Source organism: Sabethes cyaneus, chromosome 3 (genome assembly GCF_943734655.1).
Source record: "Sabethes cyaneus chromosome 3, idSabCyanKW18_F2, whole genome shotgun sequence".
Classification (NCBI taxonomy): domain Eukaryota; kingdom Metazoa; phylum Arthropoda; class Insecta; order Diptera; family Culicidae; genus Sabethes; species Sabethes cyaneus.
Genome location: NC_071355.1, coordinates 61229762 through 61246741, shown reverse-complemented (window position 1 = coordinate 61246741; position 16980 = coordinate 61229762). Strand labels below are relative to the sequence as shown.

General features: G+C 38.8%; 1 protein-coding gene across 1 annotated transcript; it reads left to right on the top strand.

Moving 5' to 3' along the window:
- Positions 1 to 8118: 8118 nt before the first annotated feature.
- Positions 8119 to 9479, top strand: LOC128743691 (uncharacterized). The gene is made up of 2 exons (XM_053840319.1): positions 8119 to 8608; positions 8670 to 9479. The coding sequence occupies exons 1-2, from the start codon at positions 8294 to 8296 to the stop codon at positions 9147 to 9149; spliced, it is 795 nt and encodes a 264-aa protein (XP_053696294.1). The 5' UTR covers positions 8119 to 8293; the 3' UTR covers positions 9150 to 9479.
- The last annotated feature ends 7501 nt before the right edge of the window (positions 9480 to 16980 follow it).

Sequence of the window (16980 nt, the reverse complement as noted above, 5' to 3'; positions counted from 1 at the left end):
TGTCAAGTCTAAATAAAGTCTAATTTTAAGTGAAAGTTCAAGTGCATGTCCGTATCTACTTTCTAGTCCAATTTCAACTTTGACTTTAAATCTAATTGCTTCCAGAAGTCTGAAATTTTTAACCTAATCGGTCGGCATTTTTGTGATAAACAAATGTAAAGCCTCCTGTCTTCGATTATGTATTCAAACAATTTTACTCGGTAATATAAAATTATACTAGGATTAGGTCTGATCTACGACTACTCTTGGGGAACTCAGATAAAAATAAACATATTAAGAGAACTAAGGCTTCGCCAACATATTCGTCTGTAAGTAAGAGCCGTAAACTAAGTTGGAAAAATTAGCAGACGAAGACATCAGGCCTAGACTCTTAGTTTAAATGACTTGTTAATATTAATATTGTTAAGTTCGGGTCCAACATGCATTATATATGCACATGTATACATTAGAGATGGTCGGGTAGCGGAAAATTTGCCCGAAATCCGCACCCGTACCCGTACCCGCCGGGTTCGGGTATTGAAAAAAAAATAATTTGCGGGTTAGGGTCGGGTACGGGTTCTTAATTTTTGTTTTTGAAACCGGGTACGGGTCGGGTCGGGTATCTCTATTGACCACATTTAACACTAAAGATGGTCGGGTACCCGTACCCGTCGGGTTGCGGTCGGGTTCGGGTATCAAAAATAATAAACTTGCGGGTTCGGGTCGGGTACGGGTTTTTGATTTTTTTCTTGATCGGGTACGGGTCGGGTTCGGGTATTCAAATTTTCATACCCGACCATCTCTAGTATACATGTATTATTTTGTATATCGTTTACGCAAGAGCAGGAGAGCAATAGTTTTGTTTACATTTCGCACATTTTGATAATACAGTCAACCTTCGCTAATTGCACTAATCTCTTAGCCCATTTAGTGAAAGACTTTCGTTAATTGGGCTGAGACGTCAAAACCTAGGGATATATCTATTGTTTTTGTCGAAATCGTCGCAGAAAGGTTTATATTAATATACACTTATATAAAATACGGAATCAAAGTGGAAACTAAACTTTTCGTAGTTGAAATTTATTTCTAGATTATTTAACAAGTAAATAGTAGAATTTCATACAACAATGTTAATATATATGGCATTTTTAACTGTTTCACCGTGATGCTAAAAAAGGGGGGGGGGGTCAAGTTCATAAGTGTTTCCATTTAATTAATTTTAGTATTTTTTTATATAAAATATTTTCCACACTTGAATGAACTATATTCAAGAGCCCCTCAAAAGAAAAAATACGCTGTCAGAAATGACGTTTGACTTCGTTTTAGATGGGCTATAGCCCAATTAACGGGAGCCCGATTAAAACGTAGCCCACTTAAAGATAGCCCAACGAACGAAGGTTGACTGTAGATATTGATAATTGACAAAAAACTATCATAAATGCGAGTTTCGATCTATGAAGGTGTTCAAATATTTGTATCATTCGTCCGGTGAACGCCTTAGCGAGCACACGTCTAAATTAGTCGAGCAAGTCAAAAGAAAATTTCCACGTGTTTTTTAAGATTTCTATATTTAAATCATTATTTGTGAATCTCTATCAAAAGTTGGTTTAAATACTACTGGACCTAGACAGGAAGAACCGTATAATCATGGCGGAAGGTGGCGGAGGAGGAATTCCTCCCGATAAAAGAGGTCAAGGTGCTACTGAAAAGAATCAAGACAAAATGGACACTACACATGAGAAGCCATCTTATCTCTATTCGCAAACAGACATGGCGCCATATAGGCTTTATGTGGAAATGTTGGACAATACAAGCCGAATCAATAAATTTTCATTGGGATCAGTATTACGAAAAATGGAAAAATATAGAAACAACATTACGGATATGAAATACATGGGAAATAACAAGATTATCATTTTCTGCGATTGCTGGCAACGTGCAAATTCAATGGTTGTCGACCCACTGTTCAAAGAGAGAGGTTATAAAATCTATATCCCGCGTCATCTACTGTGTATAACAGGTGTTATTGGAGGCATAGCAACAGATATCAGTTGTAACGAAATTCTCAATGAGATTGAAAGCAATGCTCAAATCCTTGAAGTATACCGTTTGAATAGATGGATAAATGATAGTATTGGCAAAGTGCCATCGACACGAGTCAGTGTAACGTTCAGAGCTAAAGTGCTACCAGAAAAAATCAAATTGTTTGGGATTCCAGTAAAAGTTCAGCCGTACGTCCGGAAATTAATCTTTTGCGACAACTGTCATCGGTTTGGCCACGGAAAGGCTAATTGCAAAGCAAAAACACGCTGTGACACATGCTCCCGGGTACATGACACCACTACCGAAATATGTCTATATGAGGTAAAATGCCTACATTGCAAAACATCTGATCACCGTACTACTGACCCAGGCTGCCCTGCACGACAGAAAGAAAAAAGTATAAAATCAATGATGGCAAGGAAAAATCTGACCTACGTAGAAGCAAAGGAGATGCTAGCACTTGTACCCACCAACAATTTCTACGATGTATTAGCCAATTACGAAGAATTTCCTAACGTGTCTGAAAGTTACGCATCTAAAGCAGGATCGAACACGAAAAGCAATCAGAACTATCAGCAACCCCGCTCGTCTACAAATAAGCTACCAAGTGCAACTGGAGCAAAAAGGAAGAGACCCGAAGACACACAACATAACATGCAAACAGAAACTACAACTAACGTCCGTGGGACCGCATTAAATAACCCTCACAGTACTACAGAAAAAGAGCGATGGGAAGAAAAGTATAACAAAATGGCTGCGGAAGCAGAAGAAAAAACACATCGAGCCGTACAAGGTGATCTGATGAGTTTTTATTCGGCACTCTTTCAACTCCCCGAGGTAAATGATTCGATAAAAGAAAAAATTAAAGAATGTTCCAAAAAATTTTTTAAATTTGACCGCGTGATTAACTAATCTTACATTCTTAAACTCAGATACCCACTTGTAATCATTAATTGATAGATCTATAATATTTTTTACGATGGCTGATTTCAGCATTTTGCAGTGCAATATACAAAGTCTGGCAAAGCACAAAGAAGAACTATTCAGAGTATTACAAATGGGTAACTATTCTGCTGCCTTCGTTTCTGAAACATGGACCAACACTGATTTCGAAAAATCAAATAAATATCATATTCCTTACTACCACGAATTTTTTAAATCCAGAGAAGATAGTTACGGCGGATGCGCACTGCTTTTAAGGCAGGAAATGGGATACAATATAATTAATCTTCCTACACTCTCGGAAGCGACGCAAGCTATCGCCATAAAAGTGTACTCATTAGATATAGTTCTGGTTTCCGTATATATAACACCCTCAATTACAGTGAAAGCTTTAGAAGAAGATTTAAACAAAATTTTTAGCACAATCAAACATCACAAACAAATCATACTAGGGGGAGACTTCAACGCGCATCATTGCGCGTGGGGTAATAACTTCAACGATACGAAAGGCGTAGTGGTCATGAACATTATCAATGACTACAACGTAATCCTAATAAATGATAGCTCAAAAACCTATATTCCAATCCAAATAAACAGGAATTCAACAGCAATAGACTTAACCTTGTGCAGCCCAAACATACTGTCCAAACTTTCGTGGGAAACATTAGACTATGGAATAGGTAGTCATCACGTTCTGATTAAAATTACTTACAGTACTAGTGTAACAGTTGAACAGAAATGGGTTTATAATCGTAAAAGAATAAATGACGAAATTAGGAATATTAATTTAGATAACCACATTCGTATTGAAGATTTTCAACAGACAGTAAGCAACATACATAAAAAGAACAGAATCCGTAACAAGTATACTCCGAAACATTGGTGGACAGACGAAGTAAGTGCGGCTTGGAATGACAAAAACTCTGCAAGAGCGGCTTTCAATAAATTATCAACAGTTGAAAATCTCATTGTTTTCAAAAGGAAACAGGCTTTATTTAATAGATTGAAAAAACAAGAGCGAGCAAAAAGTTTCAAAGAATTTGTAGAAGACATTAACCCTTCGTTAACCACAAGCGAACTTTGGTATAAAATAGGAAAATTAACTGGAAAATCCAAAAAGAAAATTACAAATAACATACTATATGAGGATTCATCGTTAGCAAACAAATTTTTGGATAAAAATTTTGGTCCAGACGATCCAACATTTTTAATAGGTTCTAGTAGATATTTTACAATTCCTGATGATCTGTTAACTGCCAATCAATTTGATGAAATTATTCATAAGAAAAAAAAGAAATCTGCTCCTGGAGAAGACAAAATCAGTTACCAGCTACTAAGAGAACTGAGTACTGAAGCAAAACTTAAAATAGTACAACATCTGAATAATGTCTGGAAAAATTGTTATTTACCCTTATCTCTTAAAACAATAAAAGTAATAGCTATTGAAAAGCCAGGCAAAGATCCGTCAAGTATAGACAGCAAAAGACCAATATCTTTAGTTCCAACTCTTACCAAAATTATGAATACAGCCGTACTACAAACACTCACAAGTCATTTAGATGAAATGAAAATAATTCCTAGTACATCCTTCGGTTTTCGCAAACACTCTTCTACGACTACCTGTACGAATTTTCTTATAAATACTATTAAACAACACAAAAGGGATAAATTCGAGACTATGGTAGTATTCCTAGATTTGTCAAATGCCTTTAATGCAATACAAACAAATCTGCTAGTAAACAAACTATTTGAATACAAAGTTCCAGATGCGGTATGTCTCTGGATTTCCCAATTCTTGAAAAACAGAAAAATCACATTCAGTATGAAGAATAGTAAAATTGAAAGATTTGTATCAAACGGTTTACCGCAGGGAGATGTATTATCACCCACGCTTTTCAATATTTATACTGCAGTACTACATCAGATTGCTGATGAGGATACAGTACTTGTACAATACGCCGATGATTTCGGAATCATAATAAGAGCAAAGTGTCTACGTCTTTTAGAAATAAAAGTTCAAAGTGTTTTAGATAACTTTGTACAAGAGTTGGATAAATTAAATTTTAAGATCAATCCACAAAAATCAAAAATAGTCTTATTTAATGGTAGCAATAGAACTATACCATTAAAAATAAATAATGTGATTGTAGAAACAGTCAAATCTCATGTTTACCTAGGGATAACAGTAGATCGCTTTTTAAATTTCAGCGGTCACATAAAAAATACAAAATCAAAAATAACAGAAAGATTGAACATGCTTAAGGTCATCAGCAGCGTTAAACAAGGAGCACATCCACAATCTATGATAAGTATATACAAATCTATTATCCGTAGTGTACTTGACTATGGTGCATCAATCTATAATAATGCTAGCAAATCTAGTAAACAAATGTTAAAAACAATCAACAATCAATGCCTCCGTAGAATTACGGGCTGCACCAGAACTACTCCGCTGAATTCATTAATGGCCATAGCTGCTACTCCTCCATTAGATATAAGACAACATTTTATTACAAGCAAAGAAATTGCGAGATCAATTTATTTCCGAGATAAAATAGCAGATCAACTACATCTTATTGATGAAAACACTAACCATGTCAAACTTTCATACACCGAATCTATTTTCATTTCAGAGAAGTCTATTCTGAAGAATATATCCCCACTAGTAAGGACCAATCCAAACTTTAAAAAAATTGACATTGTTCATAAATTAGATTCATTACTAACATCGAAAAGAAACACTAACCCAATGCATCTCAAGCAACTCACATTATTCGCTATGAACGGCAGATACAAAGGAAGATGTCAAGTTTTTACCGACGCATCGAAAGAAAACATTACTTGCGGAATAGGAATTTATACAACCTACAATAAAAAACGATACTCATTTAAATTAGAAACAGAAACGTGCATAACAACTGCGGAAATAATTGCAATTGACACCGCACTGTCATATATTGAACAAGATCAAATAACCAACGCTGTAATATATACGGACTCCAAAGCTGCTTGTCAAATTATAGATTCCGGGCAATATGAAAAACAGGTTCCTTATCTCATTTTTAATATTATTAGAAAAGCCGCAACATGGAATGTTGCATTTCAGTGGATTCCAAGTCACACTAACATCAAAGGAAACGATGTCGCTGACATACTAGCAAAACACGGTCTTACTGAAACCAGAACTATAGCTAACCAGATATTGATAAAAGACGCGTTTTGTAAGTTCGAAACTGACATGTTTGCTAAAACTAATTCGTGGTATAAGGATTATGCAGATACTAAGGGTAAAACCTTCTATCAATTTCAGCCAAACTTCGAAAAAGTAGCCTGGTTCTTTAACAAAAATATAAATAACGAAAATACGAGGCAGCTAAATAGATTGATTACAGGCCATGATTGGTCCAAATATTGGAAATTTAAAATGAAATTAGTGGATGATGAAAACTGCGAAACATGTAACGTACCCGAAACCGCTGAACATGTTATATTGCACTGCAATAAATTTGAGACCATCCGTCGGAAATATTCTTACAATTTAGTGTATAATACTTTAACATCTTTATTCCAAAGTAAAAATCTTCATCATTTTGACGAAATCTGCAAATTTTTAAAAGAATGCAAAGTGGATATTTGATTTTGGTTAGCCCAATACAAGAAAATAGCAATAATTAAGATATTAGTTACGAAAGATTGCCAATAAAAATGAATCTAAGCCTAGACAGTGCTGTCACAAAACACCACAGGGCATTATAGTCATAGTCACTCGGCCCTTACCAAGAACTGTCCGATGACAGTTCGAACAGAGTTGAAGAAGAAGAAATATTTGTATCGATAAATATTATTGTAATTTAAAAGCAAAGATTCATCGTCACAAATCTTTTCTTTTGCATAAAGAACTACAAAGGAATTTCACGAGTGGTTGACCGGGAGTCGTCATATCTAGCTTTTAGATTTCAGAAGGTCGCATAATGCAGGCAAAAGGGTTATTGGTATGATTATGCGACCTTCTGATTCTGAAAACAAAGCCAGCTGCCCAAGGGGTTTCCAACAGCAATGATTACTACGCACCTTCGAAAAAAATTACTTTTGATTACTTTACTGATTACCTTTGATTACCAATAATCAATCTCGCGTGATTACTATAAATTAATCATGATTACCAATGATTACTTAAGATTATCATTGATTACTCTACTGATTACCATTGATTACCTAATGAATTCGTAAATGATTACAAAAGTAATCTCTGATTACTACGCACTTATACGCCTTACTGGAAACCCCTAGCAGCTGCCAGATCCAGATATGTTCGAATCTCAAATGTTCGAAAAACTTAAGTAATGTCTGATTACTACACGCACTTACACGCTTGACAGGAGACCCCTTGGCTACAGCGGTTGTCATTTGAAGATAGAATTAACAAAAGGGCGAATGTCGCAAGCGTAAACAAACCGAGTGAGGGTTGATTTTCCTATATGCTGGTCCAGCAAAAAATAACTCTCACTCGTTTTGTTTACGTTTGCGACATTCGCCCTTTTGTTATTTCTATCTAGATTTGCGAAAGTTAAAATGTATCCCACCCCACCCATCCCACCGCTCCGTCAGCTGTTTCTAATTTTTAATCATACGAGCAAGAGCAATATTTACCAACACTTTTTTGTTTATTGTATTATTATATTGTCCATTGGCGACAAGTGCTATTATTGCAATTTTTCAGGCGCGCATTATTCAATATTCAAATTCCATAGTAAGTAAGTTTAACATTAACATTTTTATAAAATTTAATGTAATCAAAGATGTCTCGTTCGTCCTTGACGTCGGTAGGGATTTCCCACTACATTAAAAAATGTTTTGTTTATTGATAGCAAAAGAGACGACGGTTGCATTTCATAATACCTACCTAACGAATAACGATCGATGGGGACTGATCTCTTGTAATTAGAGTTCAAAATTATAACAAATATGTCCTTTCCTATCATGATAGATCGAAAAGTTCTTAAGCGCAAGTTTATGTTATCATCAAAGAAAAATCACAAAATTTATATATCAGTCCTGAATGTGCTAAACCGTACATGAATCCAAACTGGTGGGTAATTATAATAAACATCATATTTACAGGAATTTAAATCAATGGCAGAACAAAAAACAAATGCAAAAAATACATTAATTAGGTAAACATATAAGAATATCAGTGCTAGACCTAGAGCCTGGCGTCGGATGTTGGAGTAAATCTTTGTATGTAAAGATATCGCAACAAGGTTCGTTATCGGCATCACATTTTTATACGGTTTGCGTCACTTGTAAAATACAAGACAAAACGAGCAATATGGACAAGAGAAAATTGTCTTGTGGGGATATTATCCACATTCTGGAACTATACCGAGAGAATGAATGCTTATGGAAACAGTCGCGCGCAGACTACAAGGACAAACAAAAGAGATTGGAGGCATTGGCACGTATAAAAAAAGCAACGAATATGACTTCCATCGACGAGGTCAGGCGAAGGATCAAAAACATACGGGATACGTATTGCCACGAAAGAAGAAAAAGTAAAAGAGCCCAAAAATCTACCAAACTTCCGTGGTACCAAATGGCGGAATTCCTAACAGAACGTGGTGCAAAACCGGCAAATGACAACAGCGTAAGTAAGATTTTATTGAGCTGAGTAGCCTAAAGTACTGTTTACTTGCATTTTATCACAGGTCGATGCCTCGTGTTCGAAACAAGATGATGATCCAGAGGATTTGGAATATTCGTCTATCGATATTCCAGATTCGTTGGAACAGGATCCACAGGTCTCCACCGATGTACCACATAATGAGGAAGTGTTTGAGAACGCAATCATAGCTTGGTCATCTGTGGATAACAATCCAGCAGAGACAGACACGAAAAAGGAAATCGACTTCACGTGCAGTTCAGTGAATCCTACTACAAAGAAATTGAATAGAAGCGTACCTTCACACATTACTTCTGCATCAAACAGAGTGGAACACATGAGACCACCGATTTCTCAATCAACCGAAGATGAGTTCCACCATTTTGGACTTAACTTAGCAGCACAGCTTAGACAACTGCCGATTCTAAGAGCTCTTAAGTTGCAAGAAAAGCTTCAATCATTGGTTTCCAAAGAGCGGATTAATTTTGAAACTGATCAACAGCACCAGCAACGGGGCGAATCATAAAATCATTTGCAAAAAGAAAACAGGATTCGAATCAATCACGGTCGCATTACAGGAAAAGCATCAGTTTAATGTGATATAAGTTAAAATCAGTTCGTTTGTACACACGAACTTGTTACTAATGGCAAGAAATGATCGATAAGATAACTTCTACAGACTAGTTTACAAGATACACGTCCGACCGACACCAAAAATATATCAAAAGTGGCGATTGATTGCCTTGGTAGCTGTCTGTAGAACATTTCAAACATGACAACGGTATTTTCTAACGCCACAAAACTGGTGAAATTCGCCATCTATTTTACTTGCTAATAATAATTATTTATTTTTCAAAACTCCGGAATGAATTTTTCTGAATTTTTTTAAATATAAAACTTATAAGATTATTCCAAGATATTGTATCTTGAACTGCTGTTTGAATCAGACCTGCACAGATAGTATTATAACTAAAGTAAGAGTAATGAAAAATCATGCCGAAAAAAATACAATCTAACATCAATAAAGCAAAAATCAATCTAAAATGGTGCTGGTGCTATCAATACGAAATCTCACCAGCTCCTATGGATTCCATTCATCGTAGCCATGGTAAGTCAAGTCAGCTTTCCGGAAAACCGTTTTCGTCTAAAATTATCCATAGCTATTGTCGGTTTACCTTATCATATGCGGCTTTGGAGTCAATGAACAGGTGATGCGTGGAGACTTGGACTTCGTATCACATCTGTCTGCCAAATCATCAGCCACCAGTACAGGCTGATGATTTGGTCCGTTGTTGACCGGTCTTCCACATAGCAAAACAAAGCCTTGGATTTATACTGTCTTTAGACATCACACTTTTTTATCGATAGACTTCGCAGCCGACTGTTAGAGTACAGGAAAATTACGGAGCTAGTGCAACGATTAAAGATGGACCTTTACCACGGTTCGTCAAACGGCAGTTAGCCGCTGCAGCTGCCGCAATAGTGGGGCCATGACTAGCAAAGAAAAGTACTGGCGCTAAATTCCGATGGAATTTGATCTTCTGATTTTTTGTTAGAAACTTCACAACTGTTAGCGTTCAGGACAAATGCGGACTAGTGCTACGATCGTTTTGACTCTAACAGTAGTATCTCTCTGTCGAGATTTGAAAATACGACGACTGGCTAATTGGACCAGGGTCGTATCTCGAGACCAACTGGGAGGCTCATGGTTACATAATACGAAAATCCTTGGCTTTAACAATCACGGTAGGTTTTGTAGTAGCACACAATCCAAACCAAGGTCTGTGAGTTAATAAAGGAATCTCAATTTTCTCCTATTACAGAATTTATCCAACGTGATATTCGTCGCAGTACCATTGCACTGGAAGTCCCAACGTCTACGGGGAAACAGGAACTATCGCCAACCGAAGCAGCTCGGCTTGTGCGGTATTATGCAGTATTATCACCGTGTCATTGCTGCTCGATTATGATGCCAAAGCTCACCACACAATTCGGCTCAACTCGGATGTGATCAACATGGGTGAGTATTTACTTGAATAGTTAATTTCTAACAATGTCAATGTGTGTAACGCAGGAAATGATCAGACTTTTCCGAATGTTCAACGCTAACAGGGCTAACATTAAAAGCAAATTCGTAAGCAAAATTTATGAAAGCAATCACTCGCTTTACGAAACTTTACGAACGAAATTTAACTCGTTCGGCAATAATTTGATTACCGATTCAGTACCAAGTTTAGGATATGTCTCCATATTTGTCGCTTTTCCATTGCTATCCTTTAAACGCTCCTTACACCCGTTGTTCGAGCATCCTTGTCAACAACGCGCCTCCAGCGGATGCAGGCTCTGCCTCGGAATCTTCTGCTTCATCTGGTTTTCTTCTGAATATTGCTTTCGGTGGTCAGTGGTCGCTGATCCGACATCCTTGCTACGTGGTCGACCCACTGCAATGTTTTAGTCACCTCACAATCAGCACAACCACAATTAGCGTGTGGTTAACTAGACTGGCCCCGCCAAGGGCGCTAACCTTTAGGAGTGCCAAAAAGGTCATAAGCTTCACTAAGGCTCATTGATAGTGTAGCATAGTACTGGCTTAAGGGGTGGAACAACGCAAAGTACACTAGGGAAGAGACGTCTCATTGAAACACTTTTTTCCAAAAAATGATTTTTGGTATTAGCTACCAACAGGCTCTTCAATCAATTTAAAAGTTATTGTTGAGAGTAATAAACGCGTGGACTGTATCGTATAATTGTCTTTATTCTTATAAAACCGGAAAGAGAAAAATATATCAGTGTGCGTAGAAACGCAATAATGAAATTTATAAGTTTGCGGCGTGTTGCCAGTTTTGTTTGTATGACCCAACATCCTCCCGCCGGCGATAGATATCTTAGTCACATCCTCTGTATCTGTCGCTGTCATCAATGGGAAGAACCGCTAGTTTGACTATGGAACGCTTGAATACTCCGGTTGCAGTTTTTACAGAGACGACGCGTGTGTAGCCATCCTGGCCTGGATGTAGCTCGGTAACTCTCCCCATCTTCCATTGGAGTGGTGGGATGTTGTCCTCCTTCATTAGCACTAAATCACCTACACGTACATTGGTATGTTGCTTGTTCCATTTCTGTCGTTGCTGCAGTTGCGAAAGATAGTCTACGGACCAACGCTTCCAAAAATCCGAACGCATTTTCTGGATATGTTGCCATCTTGAGAGTGTGCCAGGTTTGATCGCATCGTATGACGGTTCTGGAATGACGTTTATAGCACGTCCAGTCAATAAATGAGCGGGTGTGATGGTCTTGAAGTCAGTCGGATCAGCTGTTTGTGCAATCAAAGGCCGAGAGTTTAACATGCCCTCAATTTGCACGAAGAGCGTATGCCATTCTTCTTCCGTTAGTTTCGTTTCTCCCGCAGTACGTCTGATAAAGTATTTCGTTGATTTAACTCCGGCCTCCCAGAGGCCCCCTACATGTGGTGAACGTGGCGGTATAAAATGCCAGCGAATTTCCCTTGGCATACGAAAATCTTCTATTGCATCGATTGTATGCTGTTGTCTTAGTAAAACGTAAAGCTCGTGTAGCTCGGAACTAGCACCTGCGAAGTTAGTAGCGTTATCGCTAAACATATCTGACAGGAGCCCTCGTCGTCCAACAAATCTGTGTAAAGCCGCTATAAAACACTCGGTTGTAAGGTCGGATACAAGTTCAATATGGATGCATTTGGTAACCATACATATAAAAAGCGCGACATAGCCTTTTGTGTAAACCGGTTTGCGAGGATGTCCCTTACGAATGTAAATTGGACCTGCGAAGTCGACCCCAGTGCGCTCAAACGGACACGCTTGCGTAACCCTATACTTCGGCAAGTCACCCATGTAAATATTTGAATCGAATGGCTTTACTTTAAAGCATTGTATGCACTTGCGCAATTGACTTCGAATAACATTCCGACCGTTTAGAATCCAATACCTTTGTCGCAAAATGGAAAGCGTACCACTTGGTCCTACGTGAAGGTTTTCATTATGAATAGCTTCAATCAAAAGTTTCGTGACACGGTGTTCAGCTGGTAAAATCGCAGGGCATCTTTGTTCGTAGGCGACGTTAGCATGTTTGATCCTTCCATTAACTCGAAGAATTCCAAAATCATCCAACCAAGGGTTTAAACTTCGCAGTCTTCCAACGTATTGATCACCAGAGGGATTTTTCTGACACTTCTCGATTTGTCGGATCTCTGAACATAAATGATGTTGCTGGAGTAAACGTATGATCAAATTCAACGACAACCGTAGCTCACTAACCGTTGGATGCTTTGTTTTTACTTCGTCGTTAGTCTGCTTCCTGGCTTTGTTAATGAAGCGAATGACATAAGCCAGCACACGTTGTAATTTTCGAAACGAACTGAACCGCGATAGTACTGGAAGTTCATCGTTCACGGACACAGCTAAAGAAGTGTATTTCAATTCAGGTAGCTCACCAGGTTCCTGCAGTTTCTCTTCCTTGTAGGGATTTTCTTTCAGGTATTCCGGTCCATACCACCATGTTGTGTTTCGAATCATCATTTCTGGATATAGACCTCTAGTTAAGAGATCTGCGGGATTGTTATTTGTTCGTACATATTTATAATCGTAAGTCTGCGTTAGCTCTAGCACCTCCGTAACTCGATTCGCGACGTATGCCTTCATAGCACGAGGATCCTTCTTCAGCCACCATAAAACAATTTGTGAGTCGGTCCAAAGCACCTTTTGACTAAACTCCAATTTCAGAGCCGTTTCAACTTGCTTCACTAGCCTTGCCATCAATCGAAAACCGCACAATTCAAGTTTTGGAATTGTTACATTGGATGCCAATCGTGTCTTACTGGTAAGTAAATGAACTGTGACGGTACCATCATTCAGGATGCTGCGTAGATAAACACAGGCGCCATATGCCTCCATTGATGCATCCGAGAACGCATGGAGTTCCAAAGAAATTCTATTAGGAGAAAGAACTAGCCTTGACACTTCTAAATTGATCAATGATGGTAACCCATTCCGAAACTGATGCCAGCTACGTATCTGTTCTTGTCGTAGCTCTTCGTCCCAAGGTATTTTTAATCTCCATAGTTGGCGCATGATAAATTTAGCAATTATAATTACCGGTGCGAGTAATCCTAACGGATCAAATATCTTTGCTATCTCCGAAAGAATATAGCGCTTAGTAACGGGATGCTCGTGGTCAGTGTGGTTAATTTGAAATAAAAACGTATCTTTGCTAGGGTTCCATAGCATACCCAAAGTTTTAATTACGTTGTTGGTACCTTGTTGTTTCAATGCCATCTGCTTTTCTCGCAACTCCTCGGGAACGGATTCTATAAATTGAGTAGAGTTCGAACACCATTTATGCAATGTGAAGCCACCCTTTCCCAGCATTTCCTCAAGCTCAGCGCGCATCGTCATTATTTCCTCTAGGGAATCACCACCTGTCAAAACATCGTCGATATAAAAATCTTTAATAACTATCTCTGCAGCAAGTGGATGGTTATGCCCCTCGTCTAATGCTAATTGCAGCAGTGAACGTGTAGCTAGATACGGTGCAGCAGCTGTACCATAAGTTACGGTGGCAAGCAGGGATGCCACATATAATTCTGTGTTTTTTGTTGGAAAAATCTGATAATCTGTACGGCGAGGAAAAATATCTGTGCAAAAATCTGTTCAATGCAAAACAATGAAAGTGAAAGAGATAGAGAGTCATTTTGCTGACTATTTCCGTCTCTTTCACTCTCATGTAAAAGCTCAAAAATCTGTTTAATCTGTGTAATTTGGCGAAAATCTGTATTCTATGCAAACAGATTCTGTACAGGCGATTTCTTTCAAATATCTGTTAAACACAGAATAATCTGTGCATGTGGCAACCCTGGTGGCAAGTTCAAACATTTTCAATTCGTCAGATGGCTCTGGTCGCCAGAAAATTCGCTGAAACTTTGCATGTTCCGGATGAACCTTTACCATTCGATACATCTTTGAAAGATCTCCAGTGAACACAAATACATGGGTACGAAACCGCAACACGATGTCAAATAATGGATCTTGCAGTGTGGGACCCACCATAAGAGTATCGTTCAATGATATGCCAGAGGTAGTTTTTGCTGATGCATCGAAAACGGTGCGTAACTTCGTAGTAGATGACGTGGGCTTAAGAATGGCGTGATGTGGTAAAAAGTATCCCGTTGAAACATCTTCAGATGGATCGATGACTCGACAGTGGCCAAGCGTGATGTATTCTTGAATAAATGCACAATAAGCTGTTTTGAGATCAGGATCCTTAGCAAGCTTTTTCTCCAGGTAAGCGAATCTCTGCAGCGCGTGTTGTTTAGAATCACCAAGTTGATTCACACTTTCACGAAACGGCAACTTAACTACATATCTTCCGTAAGCATCTCTGGTATGAGTTCGATGGTAGAATTCCTCGCACATTGCTTCCTCTGACTGCAGTGTTGTATCAGTAGGTACCTCTTCACATTCCCAAAATTTTTGTATAAGTACATCAAGGTCTGCTTCTTGTGATGCAACATGACACTGCATGACTTTGTATGTCCAGCTTGAAGAGTCAACTAACCCTCCGACTACCCATCCAAATGATGTCTCCTGTAGATAAGGCAAATTCTCTGCAAGTTTTACCTTACCTGTCTTCAGTAGTTCGAAAAAGTGTCCGATACCGACTAGCATGTCTACTCGTTGCGGGCGATAAAATCCTGGATCCGCTAGAAAAAGACCAGTAGGCATCGGCCAAGATGACGAGTCAATAAAATTCGCTGGTACAATCCCTGTGATTCGATTCATCACCATACACTCGATGGTACGTGTGGATTTATCACTCCGAGATTGCACTTCCACTTGCACTAGCATTGTTACCTTCGTTTCTGTGCCGTCAATTCCTATGATTTTTACATCTACGGGATGTCGCTTTAGTTGTAGTAGAGTGGCTATTTTTTCGGTTACTAAATTCACTTGTGATCCACAATCAAGCAGCACCCGACAAGGTTGTGCTGCTCCGCTGCTGTCAAAAGCATTAACAATTGCAGTACATAACAAGGCCCGTTGTTGATAGACCGTACATGACGCGTTGATTGCCGACTGCGTAGAGGCAGCGTTGTTTGTAGTAGTAAAGCTTTCCGATTGCACTTGAGGCGACGAAGTAAGTTGCTTACGCAATCCTTCTGTAGCTGTGTTTGAAGTAGTATTCAAATGCAATGTTGAGTGGTGCCGCCTTCTACAGTATTTGCATGACATTGTAGACGTGCATCGAGATGTGATGTGTCCTTTTCGTAAGCAATTGTAGCAAACTCCGTTAGCTTTTGCTTTCTCGTAGCGTTCGTGACCTGAAAGCTTCAAAAAGTCTTCGCATTGGTGGTTGGGATGAGCTTGCCCACAAAACGTACACTTTATTTCGACCGATGCTGCCAATGTTGACATCTTCAATGGAGGAATTTTGGCAGTTATACCAGAACCAAATGTTTTCTTTTGCTTTGACGAAACCAACGTTGGGCATACCCGCTCTAACACTTGGCAACGGGTAGTCAAAAACGAAATCGTATCAGCATAAGTAGGAATATCACCGTGATTAATACTGCTTTCCCAAAGCTTGCGAGTATCTATGTCCAACCGAGACGCAAGGATGTCGACGACCAGAATATCAGATAGACCAATCAGCTCATAGTTGAGAAATTTAAGCGCTTCGACATGACGCTTGCATTCATCCACTAAATTCCGCAGCTGTTTTGCATTCTCGCTATCCATCGGTTTTAGATTTAATAGACCACTGACGTGAATATCAACAATTTTCCTCCTGTCCTCATACCGCTGTGTAAGAAATTCCCAGGCTGCTGCAAAATTGTTGTCGTTAATTGTTTGTTGGTTGATTACTCCTGTAGCCTCTCCTATTAAACACTTGTCCAAGTGGTAGAGTTTCGTTGCATCGGATTCGCCGGGGTATTTGCTCATCACGTCCGTAAAAATGGCCTTAAATTTGAACCAATTCTCCGGTTTTCCGTCGAATACAGGTAATGGTGTGTGAAGAAATGACGTCTGTCGTGGCTGTGGAGCAGCTGCCAGTATGTTAACATTCGGAGCTGCGTCTAACGGATTTGCTTCCTGCTTCATTCGCTCAAGTAACCTGCACACACACGATCTCACATCATTGTACAACTCTTCGAATTCGATGTATTTCCCTTCCTGTTCGTCGGCATTTCCCGGCACCAGCGCATAGATTTTATTCTGGAACGTGTTGAACTCTTCGTATGCGGCGTCAATTGTTTTCATATAAGTGCGTAGTAGAAATTCATCTGCTGCTATTCCTTCCTGTACGTTTCGTTGTATTGCATTTTT